We start from the raw sequence: 19,961 nt of genomic DNA on the forward strand, positions 1-19,961 counted from the left end.
AAATACTCATTTTTTTCAATATCTACGTTTTTTACGATCTCTATTGCATACATTTGCTAAGAGGGCTGATAAGAATTTAACTGATGTAATTTTTAATTTACAATCTTTCATAATGGTTCAATATCTAACATTTATGATATGTTGTTGGGAATAAGAGAGGCTCCTCAGATAAAATTTTTAAAAGCCTGGGAACAGGACCTTCAGCTTTTAATTCCTGAAGAAACTTGGTTAATACCTCTTCTTTATGTGCTTGCCACTCTCTCCTACAATTTGAAGTAGTCCATAGGGCTCACATGTCCAAAGTCAAACGATCTCATTTTTATATGGATATATCTCCTCGTTGTGATAAATGGGACAATTGAGATGTTTCATTGATTGCATGTGTTTTGGACGTGCCAGAGTCTTGAGAAATACTGGATCGAAGTATTTCAAACTTTCTTTGCACTTTTTTAAAGTTACTTTTAAGCCAAATCCTTTAACTGCTTTATTTGGTATTGTTGGAGAGAGTGACAACATTAACGACATCTGAGCTGCATGTATTTAGCTTTTATTTCTCTTATGGCGAGGCGAGCATTGTTACTCAGGTGGAGGGACGTTACCCCGCCTACTCGTGCTCAGTGGCAACGTGACATCATGTCACGTTTAAAATTATAGAAGATTAGATGCTCCATTTCTGATTTGAATGTAAATTTTCAAACATTGTGGGGATAATTTTTGAATTACTTTTATAATCTTTGTTTTGATATGAAGGTAGAACTGTTGACTAATGAGGTAATTTATCATTCTGATAAGAATTCTGTCTTTTTTAGCCAAACAGCTTCTTTCTTGGCAGAGGGTTTAGATTTTCCTTTTTTTTTAATAATAAAATTAATATAATATCAATACAATATAATCTGTTTAATTAAAATGTGGAGAATCTTGGATGAAATGGTATGGTTTAAGTGTAATGTATCCTTTTGAATTTTAACATATATCTGTATGTACTTTGTATATTTGGATGTGAAATTTCAATGTTAATTAAAATATTGAAAAAGAAAATATTGTTTAAAAAAAGTATAAAGTACCATCTCAGAACTTGCACGTAATTTGCTTTTCTCAGGAGTGTGCATTTAATGCTTTGATATTTATTGATGTAAAAGTACTGAATTAGGTCAGTAGTTAAAGGTTACTTTCAATGTTGAATTTATCAGATCTTAAATATAACAAATAAGAATAAATCTGATATACCAATGTCATTGCTTTATCAATTTACAGGGTCTCAGTGAAGATGTTAGTATCAGCAAGTTTTTCGACGATCCTATGTTGCTGGAACTTGCAAAACAAGATGTGGTTCTAAATTATCCATTGTGATTGAAGCAACAGTCTTGGATCAAGGACCAACGTCTCGCATCTTCTGGCAGGATTTTGTACGTGTTAGTGTTCAGACAAAGTTACACTGGTTACGGAAACAATAGAAACATGGCTTGAATAAGCCAGAGGTGAGCGGATCTGAATCTTGTATTTCAGTGTTGCAGGTGGAATGTTTCTGACAGAAGATGTTTTTAAAATAAAAGTAGTCAATTTTCCTTTCATTTGTTGACAGAACTTTATTCCGTAAGGTGTAAATGATATGCCTAATAAGCCCTTTATACAGATAAAAATTCTACAAATATTCAGCAGATCAGGCATCATCTGTGGAAAGGGAAACAGTTAATGTTTTGGGTTAAAGGCCCTTCTCCTGGTCTACTTAGACCTGAAATGTTAATTCTGTTACTCGTTCTAGCAAGGGAGGAAGGTTGAGGGGAGACAGGAGGGGGAAGTTTTTTTTACATAGAGTTGTGAGTGTCTGGGTGTTGCCAGGCTGGTGGTGGAGGGTGGAACATTACAGACATTTTAAGAGACTCTTAAATAGGCACATGGATGAAAGAAAAATAGAGAGTTATGAGGTAGGGATGGTTTTGCTTTTTTTTTTGGTAGTTACGTATTGGTTGGCACAACTTCATGGGCCGAAGAGCCTGTACTGTAATGTTCTATAATTTGTCAGATGTTCTTCAACAGTGATTTCAATAGCATCATATTTGACCTGATTTGAGTGGGTTCTCATGCCTATTCTGTAATAAACCCAGAGGTGACTGGCCCAGAATAAGGAGTTTAAAAGAAAAGCTTTGCTTTACAGCAAAATGAAAGATTTGCTTGCTTGTGCTCTTATTTCACGGTGAGACGAGGATACTCTTATTGGTGAGGGCTTAGTATTATGCAAAGAAATTCAGAGACAATACCCAGAATGAAGATGAGATGAGTAGCCTCGATAATTAGATGAGCAGGGTTGGTCAACAATAAATATGAGTATATAAGACAGTTCAAGACTTGGATGAAAGCCATGAGAATTAACCTTGTCAATAAAAATTGGTACAAAAACATGCTGGAAATCTGAAATAAAATCAGAAAATGTTTTAAAATGCCCACCCAGGGATGTTGCTTTGGGGCAGGGCAGCATTTAGCACAGTGTTGTTACAGTGCCAGTGACCCATATTCAAATTCAGCTCTGTCTGTAAGGATTTGCATGTTCGCACTGTGTTTGCATGGGTATCCTCCAGGTTCTCTGGTTTCCTTCCAGCCTTCAAAATTACGGGGGTTATAGGTTAATTGGGTGTAATTGGGCGGCATGGATTCGTGGGCTGGAAGGGCTGTATGTCTAAAAAATTTTTTAAAAGTTAAGCATTTAAAACTCAGCAGGTCAGACAGCATCTGTGGAAAGAGAAACCAGCAACTCTCGAGAGTGAAACATTTGCGCATGCATTAAATGTGCTTGGGGCTTGAATGAAAATGGTTGTACAGGATGCAGCATTGCCACCACTCAATCCTGCTCTGAGTCCAAGCAAAGTATAACCTTAAATTTCAGTCATTATTCTTTAAAATATGTGATGTGTTGGCACAACAGGTTAAGACATTAGACGGAGATACAGAAAACTGCAGGAATCTGGAACCAGAAACAGCTGGAATAACTCAGCAGATCAGAAAATGTCTGTGAAGGGAAATTGACAGTCAATGTTTCAGGTTGAAACCCTGCATCTGCACTGATTTAAGAAGGTAGCTTACTGGGGAAAGTGCTGGTGAGCTAAAGTGCTGTTCATCTTGATGGCCTATTCCATTTGCCGATTGAAGAAACAGGTTATGAATTAGAGAACCATCAGGGAATTGTGACAGTGTCATGTTCTGCAGATAAAGGATGTGCTTATGGGCAGAGTTGAAATTTCAGATTTATTGTCAGAGTACATACATGACATCACATACAACCCTGAGATTCTTTTTCCTGCTGGCCGGGCAGAATTACCACTTATTGGTAGTGGGGGGCTAAAACTGCACACAATGTACACATGTAAACAAATAAAGAAATGTAAACAAACTGACTGCTATACAGAGAGAGAGTAAAAACAATTCAGTTCAAAAGTAACAGTCCTTAAATGAGTCCGTGATTGAGTTTATAGTTGAGGGGTCCAATAGTGGAGGGGAAGCAGTTGTTCCTGAACCAGGTGGTGTGGATCTTGTGGCACATGTACCTCTTTTCTGATAGTAGCTGTAAAACAGAATGCGTGCTGCGTGGCTTTGTTCCTTGATGATTGCTGCTGTTCTCCAATGGCAGCGTTCCCTGTAGATGTTCTTGATGGTGGGAAGAGTTTTGCCTGTGATATCATGGGCTTTACGCCCAGGGGTATTGGTGTCTCCATACCAGACCATGATGCAGCCAGTCAGCACACTTTCCACCACATGTGTAGAAATTTGCCAGGGTTTCCTGTCATACCAAATTTCTGCAAACTCCTGAGGAAGTAGAGGTACCTTTCTTTATGATACCATTAGTGGATCCACGAAAGATCCTCTGAGATAGTGTCTCCTAAGAACTAAATTTACTTTCCCTCTCTGTGTTGTGAAGGGTCGTGGCTGTCATATGTTGTGCACCATTCAGCCAAGTTTTCAATCTCCATCCTGTAGGCTGACTCATCATTTCTTTTTATACAACCCACTACCGTGGTATCATCGGCAAATTTACAGATGGTGGTGTTGTCGTACAGAGCTACACAGTCGTAAGTATTAAGTGAGTGGAGCAGGGGGCTAAGAACACAGCCCTATGGTGCTCTGGTACTGATGGAGATTGTGGAGGAGAAGTTCTTACCATTCTTTACTGATTGTAGTCTGGAGGTGAGGAAATCCAGGATCCAATTACACAGAGGGGTGTTGAGTCCCAGGTTTGGAGCTTGCTGATGAATGTTTGAGGGGATGATGGTGTTAAATGCTGAACTGTAGTCAATAAAGAGCATCCTGATGTATATATCTTTGCTCCGCACGTGTTCCAGTGCTTTGCTTAGAGCCAGTGAGATGGCATCTACCATAGACCTGTTGCTACAATAGGCAAATTGGAACAGATCCATGTTGCCACTCAGACAGGAGCTGATGTACGTCAACACCAGACTTTCAGAACACTTCATCATTGTTGATGTGAGGGCCACTAGTCGATAGTCATTTAGGCACATCTAGTGGCCTTTCTGATCCATTTATGTCCTATGAAAGAAGCATTGCTTCTTTCTGCGCATCTAACATGATCGATTTTCAGGCTTTAGGTCCTCCTTTGTGCTAATAGGCAAATGAACAATTTCAAAGTTTTAGCAGAATTGACTTTATAAATTAGCACTTCTGAAGAAACTACATTTCAGGAGTATTTCATGGCAGTGTCAGAAAGTGGCCATCACACTGATACAAACAAGGAAGGACAGACTGTTTTGATGAATCCATACACACTTCTCAAAGGGTTATTTTTTTCAAAACCCCACGAATGAAGAGACTTCGCATTCTTTGATTCATTTGGTGCTGTAATCAGGTGATGGAGATTACATGCAAGCAGGAGGATAGTCAATGCCCAAGTGACTAGTCAAGGACGATTGCCATTAGAGTCAGGATTTTCACTTCTTACTCTAGTTAGTTATCTTGCTTATCAACTTCGTTTATGAAGAGTTATGTATCCCATGCATACTCGAAAAAACATTGACAAATCTTGTTCGTGCAAGGCTATTTAACCTTGTACATTGTAAAATGCCTTCATATTTAAGTTTTAGTCCAGTTGCTTTTGAACTGTAGAATGATTTCATGTGTGAATCCTATCAAATCCACTTCACATTTGAAACAGCTTGACCACATCGCTGAGCTAAACATAGTGGACACAAGCCAAGCTGCATAGCCTTCCCTTGTAATTTAACCTCCAAAGTTCCAGTACTGGTTATTGTTGTGGTTAGCAGAACACTATTACTGCGCCAGCAACCTGGGTTCCAATCGGGTGCTGTCTGTAAGGAGTTTGTACATTCTTCCCATACCTGCATGTGTTTCCGCTGGGAGTTCCTGTTCCCCCCACACATACACATTCCAAACATGTACAGAGTTAGCAGATTAATTGGTCACAGGGAGAAATTGGGTGGTGCTGGCCCTGTTACCTTGCTGCGTTTCTAAAATTAATCTGCTGCCAGATCTTGGGAGCCTCAGCAACATTATGCAAGTCAAGAATAAGAGGGTAATTGTTTTTTTTAAATACCCTATTGCACTTACCTACCAAAGGCTGACTCACCTGAGATTTTGGACTGAAAGGGCAGTGGAATTCACCAGCTTGTTAGCTAAATTCTCTTCCCCTTCAGGGGGAGCAAGACCTTTTTAAAAAATGTTATAATTTAATCAAAGTATATCAAAATATTTCTGAAAATCATTTACTGCACTTGGGTGTAAAGTGACCATGTATTTACAATCTGCACCTGGACAATGCCAGGTCTTCAGTGTGCCCAGAATTTTGCTAATTACATGAATTTATTGTCATGTACATTGAACAATGTACCTCTGAGTGTATCTGAGTTTACTGATGACACTAAATTGAGTGGAAAAGCAAATTGTTCAGAGAGTTTGCCGAGAGATATTGATAGGTTAAGTAAGTAGGCAAGGCATCTGGCAGATGGGGTACAACGTTGGTAAATGTGAGGTTGTCCACTTTGGAAGGAAAAGTGGAAGATCAGAGTATTATTTAAATGGTAAGCAAATACAACATGCTGCCATGCAGAAGGACTTGGGAGTGCTTGTGCATGAATCGCAAAAGGTTGGTTTGCAGGTGCAGCCGGCTATCCAGAAGACAAATGGAATGTCGGCTTTCATTGCTAGAAGGATTGAATTTAGGAGCAGGGGGGTTATGATGCAACTTTATAAGATACTGGTGAGGCCGCATCTGAAGTACTGTGTGCAGTTTTGGTCTCTGTACTTGAGGAAGGGTGTACTGGCTTTGGAGGCAATGCAGAGGAGGTTCACCTGGTTGATTGCAGAGATGAGGGGTTAGCCTATGAGGGGAGATTGATTCATCTGGGACTGTAATCTTTGGAATTTAGAAAAATGAGAGGGGATCTTATAGAAATATTTAAAAATTATGAAAGGCATAGATAAGATAGACAAGTTGTTTCCATTGGTGGGGGAGACCAGAACTAGGGGACATAGCCTCAAGATCCAGGGGATTAGATTTAGGATGGAGATGAGGAGGAACTGCTTTTCCCAGAGGGTGGTGAATCTGTTGAATTTACTGCAGTGGAGGTGACTTCAGTAAATATATTTAAGACAAGGTTAGATACATTTTTACATAATAGGAGAATTAAGAGTTGGGGACAAAAGGCAGGTAGGTGGAGAGGAGCCCATCATCAGATCAGCCATGATCTTATTGAATAGCGGAGCAGGCTCAACATGCAGGATGGCCAACCCCTGTTCCTATTTCTTCTGTTCTTAAATACATGTGAACCAAACCGGGGTGACAGGTGGAGCTGAACAGGTATTTCATAAAAAAGCAACATTAAATTGAAAAAGATAATAAACACAAAAGAAAGATAGTAAATATTCAAGTTACCTCAGTGAAAGAAAAAAAGTGATATTGCAAAAGTGCAGACAGTCCTTTATGTGATGTCAAAGCAGTCCATGATTGTTGAACTAAAGGCAAGTTCAGGAGCCTGATAGCTGATGTAAAGAAACTATTATTGAGACTGATTATTGAGACTGAAGGTGCTTCTGTACCTTCTGCTTGAAGGTGGTGATGGTGGGGGGGGGGGGTTATTGATGATGTTAGCTTTGTTCAGTGGGCATTCATTTTTTTTGCACAAATTGGTCCATGATTATTTTGTGTAAGAGTGTTGAAAATTGAACTATGCACTTCCATGTGAAGTTTAATGTGTGGGGTACTTTTTGCCATCAAACATTATTCACATCACACTGATTTCCCCTCTTATTAACATAAATTGGAGCTTTTGTGTGTAACTTACAATCGTCACTGAACGGACACAAAATGAGGTGGAGTACAATGCACTCATCTGTTAATTTCTAGTTACTAAAATGGATACTGCTGACAATGGGAGCTTCAGAACTTACTACACACTTCCCACACATGTTCACAGAATTCAGAGAATGTGGTGCAAAGAACTGGCTGAGCTTTCTTCAGTGTACTCTTTCCATAAATGTCTCAGTGGTCCTTCACCAGAGACTTTAGAGTGGGTGGAGTTCCTGGGGGAAGGAGGCAGAGAAATGGCCAGTTGTGATGAAACAACTCCTGTCTTGTCTTCAGAGATGCCACAGTAATTTACTGCTCTGTCTGTTGCCCCAAGAGATCTCACAGAGATCTCTCTGACAAGCAGAGAATTTCATAGGAACAAAACAACTACTAAAAACTGCAGTAGGTCAAGTAGTATCTGTGCACGTTATCCTTAAGTAATTGTTCCATAGTGCCAAACTGGAATGAGGGTCCAGCAGAAGCTGTAGAAACAAATACAATTACAGTATTTAAAAAGCTTTTGGATAGGCACATGGACAGAGAAGGTTTAAGGGATATGGACCATGGCAAGCAAAGGGGACTAGCTCTGACATGCAACATAGTCGACATGGATGGGTTGGGCCAAAGAGAATGTTTCTGCGCTGCATAGTCTAAGACTCTATCTGAGATTAGAGGACAGTAAGACAAATAATCACTCTAACTGCTGCCATTAATCCAATGACCATGGCTCATCCACATTTTCAGTCTATCATAGATATTCTCTTTAGTTCGCTAATCACACAACCTGCAATCTCAAGAAACTAGCAAATTCACTTGCATGGCATCTACCAATCCCCAGAGGTGCCAGATACCAGAGGTTTTATTCAATGACAATAAACAATTGCATTCAATTTCCATTTTTTTAAATGGACTCAGCTGTTCAATAGACCTAATAACCAGGAATATTGGGTGTTCACTCCCTGCCACTCATGCCCGTGGTGCCTCCCAAGTAAGGACTTTCTGATTATGGATCCGGGTTACTGTCTGAAGTCATCCCAATCCAAGGTGAACACCCACATGATGGTTGGCCCTTCAGCAATGTAATCCAGGTGTGCCAGAATATGCCCTCCCATAGACCTTCTGCAGAATGGTTATACCATAAAGTGTTGCTGGCTGTTAAGCCTGTTGAGAGTTTGAATGCTTCTAAAAGATACCGAAAAATTCAAAATCTATTAAAACTTTAAAAACTATATTGATAATGTAAAAAAGTTTAAAAAAAACAAACTAAATACTTTAAGGAATTAAAACATTAAGTATCACTAAAATACTTTAAAACAAGTAAAATTTAAAAATAAACCTTGTTTTTACATTCTGTACATTAATTACCCTTCTCCACTGCAGCCATTACTCTCCATTCAAGTAAAGGGTTTACTCCCTGGTCTGGATCTAGTGCATCGCAGGGAATTCACCTGTCCTGTTGTAGCAAGTCTATGCCCAGATGCTGGACCATGAGGAGCCCCACATTGGAGCTGCTGTAGAAACACTATGTGGATCTCATCCCCATGTTAATTTAATTTAAATTTAAACATGCAACGCGATAAAAAGCCCTTCCAGTCTGTGAGCCCACCCTGTCCAAATACACCAATTAACCTTCCAATCCCATATGATTTTTGGAGCGTGGAAGGCAACCAGAGCACCAGGTCATGAGGGAGAACATACAAACTGATCTTTACCTCAGCACAATTTTCCAGGTACCACAATGTTCCTCAAACTCCAGGACTTACCAATTTCTGGTTTTTTTTATGAAGATAATGACTTAGCCTCCACAATCCTTCAGGGAAGAGAAACCCAAAGGTTCAACACCCTAGGAGTGAAGGGAGTTCTCCGCAGCCCAGCCCTTTTTTGTCTATGCTCCTGATGCATGACTCCATCAACCCCCTTAGCCTGCCAAGCTCTTTCAGAGTGTTGTAAGTTTTGGCGATATTTCTGCTGGTTTTGCAAACTTGGAAGAATAAAGTCCTAGTTTACTCAGCTCCTCCAAACCTCATCATCCAAGCAGCTCATCTAATGATTCTTCCCTGCAACTTTCAAGAAAGGCCTAACAGTCTTTGTGACTTATATGCAAGCCCATCAAGGTCCTGTATAATACTGATCCTGTATAATACAGATCCCAAATACTGATCCTCGCCAGTCAAACCTCCTGCCCAACCAGAAAAGGATCCACTTATTCCCACTCCTTGATTTGCTCCAATAGCAAGTTTCTATGTCAGTAGATTGCTCCAATTACACAGGCTCTAACCTTATCTGGAAAAACTTTTGAAAATTAAATAAAAAGGCAAATTTAAATTTTAAACCCAAAATCCACCACATCTACCGATTCCTCCTTTTCTACCAAAAGATAAAACTCTGGTTAAGTCACAAGACGTGTTGATGTCCTGGCATCCTCCTTTCTTACAGCATGTAGAGCATATCTTATGGCTGTATATTTTTGGAGAAAAAAGTATTAGTTCTTTTGATGGATGTGAAAGTTAGGTAAGGAGATAACAAGATAATGATAATCTAGCTGCATAGAAAAATCATCGAGCAACTTGTCTTCTACTTATTTGGAATCCATTTTATTGCGATAGTGATCGAACATGCTAAAAAAAGTTATGAAAAGCTCCATTATAAAAGACACAGCACAAACAGCCACATGACCTGCATTATTTTCAAAGCTTAGAACTGTGTCAAAGTTGAGCAATTTTTGAAAAAGTTAGGACTGTTGATCAGATAATGATCAGAATTGTCCCTGAATTTCCATTCGTCGAAAATGTCCCAAGTTTTGTTGGGCCTGTGAATGAGTAGGAGGCTTGTTTGTCCGTGTAGGATTCTATTGAGTAAATAGGCGCCATAGTAAATGGTGCTTGATGGTGCCTGAGTGGGTCAGCTTGTGGAAATGCAATGTCTATCTATTAGTGATCACTAACTATTTAACTAAATATCGTCCCCCTTGCAACATAAGAATTCTAGCATTTGCTTTGAGTGGGATAGAATATTTAATTCCGAGTTATATAGAATTTTGCATAGTATAGGGGAATTGTGGGTTATGGAGAAAAGGCAGGTAGGTTGAGCTCAATCCACAGTCAGACCAGCCATGATTTTTGAACGCCAGAGCAGGTTCAATAGACCAGATACCCACTCCTACTCTCATTTCTTATGCTCTTAGGAATAAATGCAAGTGATGTTATGAAAAGGTGATAAAATAACTGTATTACCTGGCACCAGCTTCCAGTTAATTCTCCATTCCAATCCTAATTGAACATAGAAATTTGAATATGGGGTACCATAAATCTACCATGCCAATCAATCCCACTCTGAGCTTTTCATCTTTGACATCACACTGGGGGTTCAACAGGGGCGGCACGATCAGCGCAACACTCTAACAGCGCCAGCGATCGGACCAGAGTTCGAATCCCATGGTCTTTGTAAGCAGTTTGTACATTCTCCCTGTGTCTACATGGGTTTCCTCGAAGAGTTCCGGATTCCTCACACCATTTAGAAACAAACCAGGCGTGTAGGTTAATTGGTGTAATGGGGCGGCATGGTCTCATGGTGTATAAGTCTAAATTTAAAAATTAAATTTGAACAAGGTTCAATGACTGTTCAAGGAATCATCTGACTAGGAGTCAACACTGAATTCAAATGAGCTATCTAGGTTTTTCTAGTTTGTTTCAAAACTGATCAGTTCTGATGAAAGTAGTTCTACAAGAGAGGGTCTGCAGATGCTGGGGCAGGTGGCAATTCACACACATGCTGGAGAAACTCAGCAGGAAACCCAGGAACTACAGGAAGAAAAGGGTAACCAATGTTTCAGTTCTGAGCCCTTCATCAGATACCAAAACATTGCCGACCTTTTACTTCCCGTGGATGGCTGTGAGTCCCGCTGAGTTTCTCCAGCAAGTATTGTGCAATTCTGAAGGAAAGCCCATATAATTCACAAAGGGTAATTAAACCTGTGTCTCAGCACAGTTTAACATTGCCTGCAAACTAACAGTGTTCTGCTGAAGAAGAGGTACATTTCTGCATCATTTTCTCCAAGGCACATCTGTGGTTTTACATTTGACCTTTCGGATCGCAACAGGAACTCAGGTCTGTGTCAGCCACTTCTACAATCTCAGTCAGTCATCACTTAGCCCTTGCTCATAGTTTTTCCAAAACAGTTTGCTCAGTCACCATCTTGGCAGTGAGAACAAGAGTTCAAAATTCAAGATTCCATTATTGTCATGGTACCATTAGACGAAATTGCCTTCTGCCTGCCGTAAGGGAGACAAAGAGTCGCCATCAGTACATGAGAAAGAGGACCAAAAGAGAGTCACTTCAGAATCACTGAGGGAGGCGTCATGATGTCTAAGTTGGTGGTGAGCCTGCACTTGGGGTATTGTGTGCAGTTCTGGTCGCTTCTTTGTAGAAAGGATGTGATTAGGCTCGAGAGGGTTTCAGAAAAAAATAATCACAAGGATGTTGCTTGGACTGAAAGGTTATCAGGAGACACTAGATAGGCTGGGACTCTTTTCCTTGGAGTGAAGTTGACCTTGTGGAGGTGTATAAAATCGAGGGGATTGTCATATCTATATAGATAGATTGTCATCGTCTTTCTTCCAAGTAGGGGAGTCTAAAATTAGAGGGAATAGAGTGAAGGTGAGAGTGAAAAATTTAAAGAGGGTCGAAAGAGAGTTTTTCACTCAGAGGGCAGTGGAAACATGGAACGAGATGCCAGAGGAAGTGGTGGAAATGGATCCAATTACAATGTTTAAATTTATTTTGATGTACATGGATCGGAAAGAGCTGGAGAGATGTAGGTCACATGTAGATAGATGGAGCTAGCATAAATAGACATCTTGTTGGGACTAAGAGTCTGTTTTTGCCATGACGCTATGACCAAGCCTGCAGAAGGTGGACCAATTCTGCCCCCTGCTGTCTATAACCATTTTTTTTTATATATCACAAAAGTAGCTGAAAGTCTAACCTGCAGAAATCCATCCACCAAACAACTACGAATGCTGCAAATCAGAAGTAGAAACAAACATTTCTGATGATGTTCAGCAAATGAGATGGCATGTGTGGAGACAAAATTAATGTTTCAGATCGATGACCTTTCATCAGAACGGAGGAAGGTTACAAAGGAACCAAGTGAAACACGAAAGCCTGCCGTCACTGCGATTGGAGTAAAAACACACAGAAATGCTGCAAGAACTCAGCCGGTCATACAGTGCCAACAGGGGGTAAAGATATATTACTGACGTTTCGGGCCTGCGCCCTTCTTCAAGGTATAAGCAAAACACAGGAAGGCTTCTGGATAAAGACGGGGGGAGAGAAAAGGGGAAGAATGGGAGGGGAAGAAGTCCAGACCAAAGCTGGGGGAAAATGCACCCATTCTCTCTCTCTCCCCCCTTCTCCCCCCCCCCTTTCTGTCTCCTATCACAGAGCCAAAATCAATTCTCACCTTTCCTCTCATCATATCAAATTAACACCTTTTGTCTGTTGGTCTGGACTCCTCCCCCTCCCATTCTTCTTCCTATCTCTCCCCAGTCTTGATTCAGGCAACCTGCCTGCCCTTTTACTTAAACCTTGACAAACGCCTCAGGCCCGAAATGTTGGTTATGTATATTTGCTTACTACGGGCACTAGGGGACCTGCTGCATTTCTGTGTATTAATTATAGTTACACTTTCATAGCTTTTTTGTTCTTTAAGTTTGAGCAAAGTATTAGATGTTCTTAAAATGGAACATAGATTTTCTCTCTAAATATTTTACAATAAAGGCAATGTTGATTTTTTTTTTCTCAGTCAGCAAATCTGGTTACAGTTGAAGTTTATGGTAGTTTACAAGTTATATAAACTCTTCCATTTGAATGCTAACCTGAAACTAACGTACTATGAAACAGACGTTGAAAGTTACCTGGCTACCATCGCAGACTTGAATGTCGCAATCATCTTACAAAAACATTCTGCTTCTATTTTTTTCCATTTCAATTGCTTTAAGAGCCCCCCTTCTTAGTACAGAGGGTTCTTTGGAATCTGCTGGTAACCTGTTGTGGCAAAATCAAATTCTAACATCATATAAATCTACCTCATCAATTGTTCTAGCAATGAAGCAACACCAATTAAATCATCGAGAAGTGGTTGCCACGGTAGACCCACTGCCTCATTCTGCCAGAGGCCTCTGTTCAATCTTGTGCAGTCTGAGCTTTCTCCCTGTGGCCGCGAGAGATTTCTCCCCAAATACCTGTGAGTTGTAACGCTAATTGGCTGCTGTGAACTGAACCCCGTATGTAGGTAGAATCTGGTGGGATAAAAATGTGTGGAGGGGAAAAAGTGGAATCATTATAGGGGTCACTACATGTGGGTGGTTGGTGGTCAACATGGACTCAATGGGATGAAGGGTCTTTTTCTGAGCTATAGCTCTCTATGGCTTTATGATTCGATGATATCCCGATCAGTTTACTAGTTATAGTAAATTTAGTCATCTGGTTGAGCTTTAATTATTCACAGTTGCCTGTTTACCTTTATTCAAACAGAAATAAGTCATCAAGACTGTACTTCCAGGTGCAATATTGATGGTAATAGATAAAGCGAGTTATTTTTTGATAGACATACAGAACGGTAACAGGCCCTTTCAGTCCACGAGTCCAATTACACGCAATTGACCTACGACCCCGGTACATTTTTAAAGGTGGGAGGAAACCAGAGCACCTGGAGGAAACCAACACAGACATGGGGAGAACGTGCAAACTCCTTACAGACAGAGCCCGATTCGAACCCAGATTGCTGGCGCTGTTTCAGCGATGCACTAGCTGCTAATGCCTGTACCATAAATGATTGAAGTTGAAACAAACGAATACGTGTTGCAGTGGAGCTCGACAGAAAAGCGCCTGGCTGATTTTTGCTTGTAAACTTGATGAAGGGCTCAGGCCCAAAATGTGCTAATGTACCATCGATAACTCCAAAAGTTATATAAAACTGATAGACTTTTGTTCGCAAGAGAATAGAGTCACGTCATTCTAGTTGACTGTCCTGAACTGAGGAGGGGGCACCTTTATTCAGGAGTCTGCGGGAGGAGCCACAAGTACAGTCGGCCAACGGGCGGGCCCAGACAGTTAAGCATACAAACGGTGGTTTACCACATGTACATCAACGTCCACAGCCAAAAGCACAAAAGACAAACTGTCCATCAGACAGTCGGCCATCGGCAAGGCTACCGGCCACCATTACGTCAACCTTCTACAGGAGCTCTATTGAGAACGTCCTGGTCGGCTGGATCACAGTGGGGTACGGTTGCTGCAGAGAAATGGATCGGAGGTCAATCCACAGGATCATAAGACTGGCGGAGGGGATCACTGGAGCCTCCCTCCCCACGTGATCTACTGGGATCGTTGTCTGAAGAGGGCGCGCAAGATCATTGAGGACCCCCTTTCACCCTACGCACAGCATCTTTCAGCTGCTCCTGTCGGGGAAGAGATACAGGAGTTTCAGAACCAACCAAGCTGAGGAACAGCTTCTTCCCACAGGCAGTGAGAATGCTGAGTGGCAAAGGAACTGCTCGCACTAACCGTCCGAGACTCTCACATTCATGAATCGATATTTATTTATTTTTATATCTGTATATTTGTCATGCATTTGTATCACTTGTCTGTATGCTGGTTGTGTGTTTGCCTGATTTGTACCGAGAATCGGAGAACGCTGTTTCGTCAGGTTGTACTTGTGCAATCAGATAATAATAAACTTGAAGATTCAACCTCTATTTCCATTTATAACCCATCTTCAGTACAGGAAAACCTCTCAAGGCACTTCACAGAGGATGACCATAAGGGGAAGATGATCAAAAACATGATCACCAGGATGTCTTATTGGTGGGGAATTAAGACCTGAAGGGAGTAAAGCACAGAAGTCTGCAGACACTGTGATTGTAGTAAAAGCTGCAGGAACTCAGCCGGTCTCGCAGCATCCATTGAAGGTAAAAATATATTACCAACGTTCTTCAGGCCTGAGCCCTTCAAGGTATAAGCAAAAAGTAGGTAGTAAATACTGGGGAGAGAAAAGGGGGAAGAATGGGAGGGGAAAGAGTCCAGACCAACAGACAAAGGTGTTAATTGGGTATGATGAGAGAAAAGATGAGAATTAATTTTGGTTCTGTGAAAAGAGACAGAGGGAAAAGGGAAAAGCGAGACACACGCACCCCCTACACATACAAACAAGCCTTTGGGAATGCAGGAGGGTGGGTTGGGAGAAATTAATGACTGTTATCAAGCTTTAGAGTGGAGGGAACAGGAGGGGATTTCTCGCCCTCCTCTCCCCATCCCCACCCTCTGAGCTGGGTCAGACTGAGCAGAGCAGCGAGTGCTGAGTAGACTCGCTCTCTCATGGAGTCTGTGAGCCCCCTGATCTCCCTTCCCACACCTGCTCGCTGCCCATCACAGCGGTTCCTGCGATCCTCTCCCAAACACAGCTTCTGTTCATTTCCAACAGTTCTCTGGGCAGAACTCTGTCATAACCTGGACATTTCCTGTAGGGATTGAGAGGCAGAGAGATTTAGGGAAGGATCCTAGTTCTTATTCTATGGCAGCTGAATGGAGGGGTGAAACACATATATCCCAGATGATTATAGGGTTGGAGAATATTACAGAGATAAGGAGGGGTGAGATCATGAACGTATTCTCAACAATAAACATTTTAAAATCAATGTAATCGAAACAGCACAGGAACAAGCGTGACTTGGACATTTTTGAAAAGCAAAGTTTTGGATAACTTCAGGAAGTTATCCAAGGAAAGCTGGATGTGGGATCAGGTAAGAGATAGAGTGCCCCTTTAAATGTTACACCAGTTGTAAGCTTCGTACATTTAGTACGTAGGCGCAGGAGTCGGCCATATGGCCCATTGTTCTTGCTTCACCATTCAATAAAAACATGGCTGAACTAGCTGTGGATTTAACTCCATTAATCCACCTTTTCAAAGTTTTCAAAGTTCAGATTTATTGTGGGAGTACATACATGACCCAACATACAGCCCTGAGAGTTCTTTCTCCTGCAGACAAGGCAGAATTTTATTGGGAGTGGTAAATCTGTACTCAAGAAGACATGTACAAATGTAAACAAATAAAGAATCACAAACAAGCAAACTGCTCAATACAGAGAGAAAAGTAAATCAATAAAGTGCAAGAGTCCTTAAATGAGTCTCTGAATAAATTTCTTGTTGAGGAATCTGATGGTGGAGGGGGAGCAGCTATTCCTGAACCTGCTGGTGCGAGTCTTGTGGCACCTACACCTCTTTCCTGATGGCAGCAGTGAGAACAGAGCGTGTGGTGGATCCTTGATGATTGCTGCTGCGGCACTGTTCCCTGTAAATGATGGTGGGAAGGGTCTTGCCCATGATGCCCTGGGCAGTGTCCTTTTCTCCAGAACCCTCAGTATATTCAAAAATTTATCTCGCTGTGCCTTAGATATGATTAATAAGGCAGCCTCTTCTGTTTTCTTGGGCAGAGACTTCCACAGATTCACTCCTCTCTTAAATCAAGCCGCCAGGGGATATTGCAAGGAGGAGACTGACAATGTTGCAGGGTTGCATCTAGCTTATGGGCATCTTTTGACCAGGCTTGACAAAAACCTGCAGAGTGTGACAGGGAATACATTATCCAAATGAAAAATAGCCACTGGTAATATCACACATAGTCAGAAAATATTTACTTATATCAAGTGTGGTTTCTTGGAACCAAGACCTGGTTTTGAAAAACATTACACAGAGTGCTCTTGGCGACTGAAATTTAGAAGAGAGGAGGCTTGACAGAGACGAATAATCTTAGATCATTGTGAAGAATGGGCTCCTGACAGTTGTAGCTGGAGAGCTATAAATTTATTGCAGGCCCAAGGAAAGATGAGGCTGAGTGATTAGAAATGCCAGGGATGGTGTTCTTCCATTGAAGACTTACCAGCGGCTATACCGCGTGAGGAGTTTGAGGAGATTTGGTATGTCTCCGAAGACTTGCAAATTTCTACAGCTCTATCCTGGAGAGCATTCTGACTGGTATGGAGGTGCCAATGCACAGGACAGGAGAAGACTACAGAGCCATCATGGGCACCAGCCTTCACTTCATCGAGGATATCTACAAGAGGAGAAAGCACCCTCTCTCTTCTCAAGCACCTCCCCACCCAGGCCACGCCCTCTTCTCACTGCTACATCAGGAAGGAGGTACAGGAGCCTGAAGACGAACACCCAATGGTACAAAAACAGCTTCCTCCCGTCCACCATCAGATTTCTGAATGGACGATGAACCAGAGACTCTACCTCACTTTCTTTTCATTTGCATTTGCATTGCAGGTTTTTGCTCCCTTAACTAGTGCGCTGTGGTCTGGCATGTTTGAATCTGCGGCTATTAGTACAAACGCCTAACAGACGGTGTGGGACTTGAACCCTGATCACTGGCACTGTAAAGGCATTGCGCTAACTGCTACGCTAACCATGCGGCCCCACCGTATTATTTCCTGTTTTAAGCTTTGTCGTATCTTCGATATGTTGACATAGGGGTTCCCTTAGGGGGTCATTTTCTGTTTTCTGACATTTTCTGTGATCCGGCAAAGGACAGGTCTCCAAGTCACCGGATTAAAGAGGTGGGACCTGTAATTTTATGTTTAGCAACGTTCACACCTTCAACGCTGCATCAAAACAATGAACTTTGTGGCACGTTCATGACAATAGATTCTGATTCACTGTATGTGTTGATAAAGCAAACTCCACTGCTGGAGGTTGAGACAAGGAAATGGTTAAATGGAGTGAAACACAATACAAGCTGTCAAGGGAGGAATTCTTAACCCTCTCCAATGAGTTGGCAAGGCTTACACTGAGAAAAAAAATAACATAGACATGTCACCAAAACAGAGATCTACAAATTATACGTTTGACAAGGTTCGAAAACCTTTCAGAATTTCTGCAAGCTCCATGCAACAAGATGGTGGACAACTTCTCTCATGAGATGCCAGACAAATTTAACATAAAACTTGACTGAGCTGAGGTGACAATTGTAATTTTAGGGGTAAGAACTTGTTAATTAATAAATTGAATGTGCAAGTTGAAATGTAGTTTTGAAGGATTGACGGTTTATGGGAATAATCTTAGAGCTAAATCAGATTTGAGCTGCCCAAAGCCAGAGTTGATGACTTCTGCAGCAGGTTAACATAACCACAGCCAAAAGGAAGGACAGAAGGAAATGGTGGCGATAGATTAAATTAAGCAGCTAACGTGCATGAGAGCTTAAATGGCACAAAATCAATTTGAGGAATTACTTTCCATACCAGTGCAGAGAGGAAGTTGTGAAGGGATGGGCTGGCAGCAGTTCCTGTGAGATGCCTGAGGAAGAGAATTGCAAGCCAGGACATGGAACCCAGGCGGAGAGTGTGAACAGAATCCCTCACACAGATCATCGCTATCACAGGAGCAGCTGGATGAAAGATGGTGTTCAATGTGGCCGGGAGTACAACATGATGCAAACCTCCAAAGAAGTTTAGACGCAGCTTTTGGATACAAAATGATGTAACTATACTACTGGGGAACCCACAGGCAGCGAGAATGCTGAACGACCTAAGAAATTGCTCCACTAACCATCCGAGACTCTCATATTTACAAAGCAATATTTATTTCATTTATTTGTACGGATGAAATACTTGTCCTGCAAATGTATTATTTGTCTGTATGCGTGCTATGTCAGGTTGTGTGTCTGCATGCTTTACACTGAGAACACTGTTTCGTCGGGTTGTACTTGTGCCACCAGATGACAATAAACTTGACTTAAGCGAATGCTGAAAATAAATACAAAAACCGAAGGATTTACACAGCAGAGTTTGTTGTGTTTGGAAAGAACCTCTGCTATTCTGTGGAGAGTGCAGCTCAGCAAAACATGATAACAATACACATGGAGATTACTGGCCACTCACAGTGCAAGCCCGATTCTCAAAACGAAGCAAGTGCAGAATGAATTTGTAGATGCGTTTGAAAGAAAGGGAAAATATTATCTGGAGCCAGCTCAGAGTAAATTGATGGTATGTCACCCAAGATGAATTCCAGTTCATGTTAAAGAGAATTAGAAAACTAAACTTGAGAGGCTGATAGAGGCAGTCAAGGCTCAAGGCAAGACTTTATTTGGATACAACTGACCTGAATAAAGACATGAGGGGTAAAACGCACACAGAAATGCGGGAGGAACTCATCCGGTCATGCAGCGACTGCGGGAACTAAAGATATATTACCAACATTTTGGGCCTGAGCCCTTCAAAGTGTAAGGAAAAAGCAGGCAGGCATCTGAATAAAAACTGGAAGAGTTTAAAGGGTTAGTTTGATATAAGGAAAGGTGAGAATTGATTTTGGCTCTGTGACAGGAGACAGAGGGAAAATGGAAGAGAGAAAAAGACAAAATTCGACCAAATAAGAAGGGACACAAAGAAGTGGGGGGAGGGGGGGGTGGTTATTTAACGTAAACCGGAGAAGTCGACTTTAATGATATCCAGTTGGAGGGTACCCAGACAGAAGATGAGATGCTGTTTTTCCAAGAAATTATTTGGTGAAGATATTCCACCTGATCTGAGCGGAACTAACTCTTCAGTGGACTGAATGACTGGAATGGATTTCATCATATAGAGTTTGGCAGTGGGC

At 41.4% G+C, this 19,961-nt stretch overlaps 1 protein-coding gene across 1 annotated transcript in view; it reads left to right on the forward strand.

Moving 5' to 3' along the window:
* Positions 1-1,565, forward strand: part of eftud2 (elongation factor Tu GTP binding domain containing 2) — a 56,130-nt gene extending 54,565 nt beyond the window's left edge. The window contains exon 28 of the mRNA XM_069904809.1: positions 1,255-1,565. Coding sequence (XP_069760910.1) covers positions 1,255-1,350 — 96 coding nt within the window. The 3' untranslated portion in view covers positions 1,351-1,565. The remainder of the gene's footprint in view (positions 1-1,254) is intronic.
* Positions 1,566-19,961: the final 18,396 nt, after the last annotated feature.

Source organism: Narcine bancroftii, chromosome 12 (genome assembly GCF_036971445.1).
Source record: "Narcine bancroftii isolate sNarBan1 chromosome 12, sNarBan1.hap1, whole genome shotgun sequence".
NCBI classification, from domain to species: Eukaryota; Metazoa; Chordata; class Chondrichthyes; order Torpediniformes; family Narcinidae; genus Narcine; species Narcine bancroftii.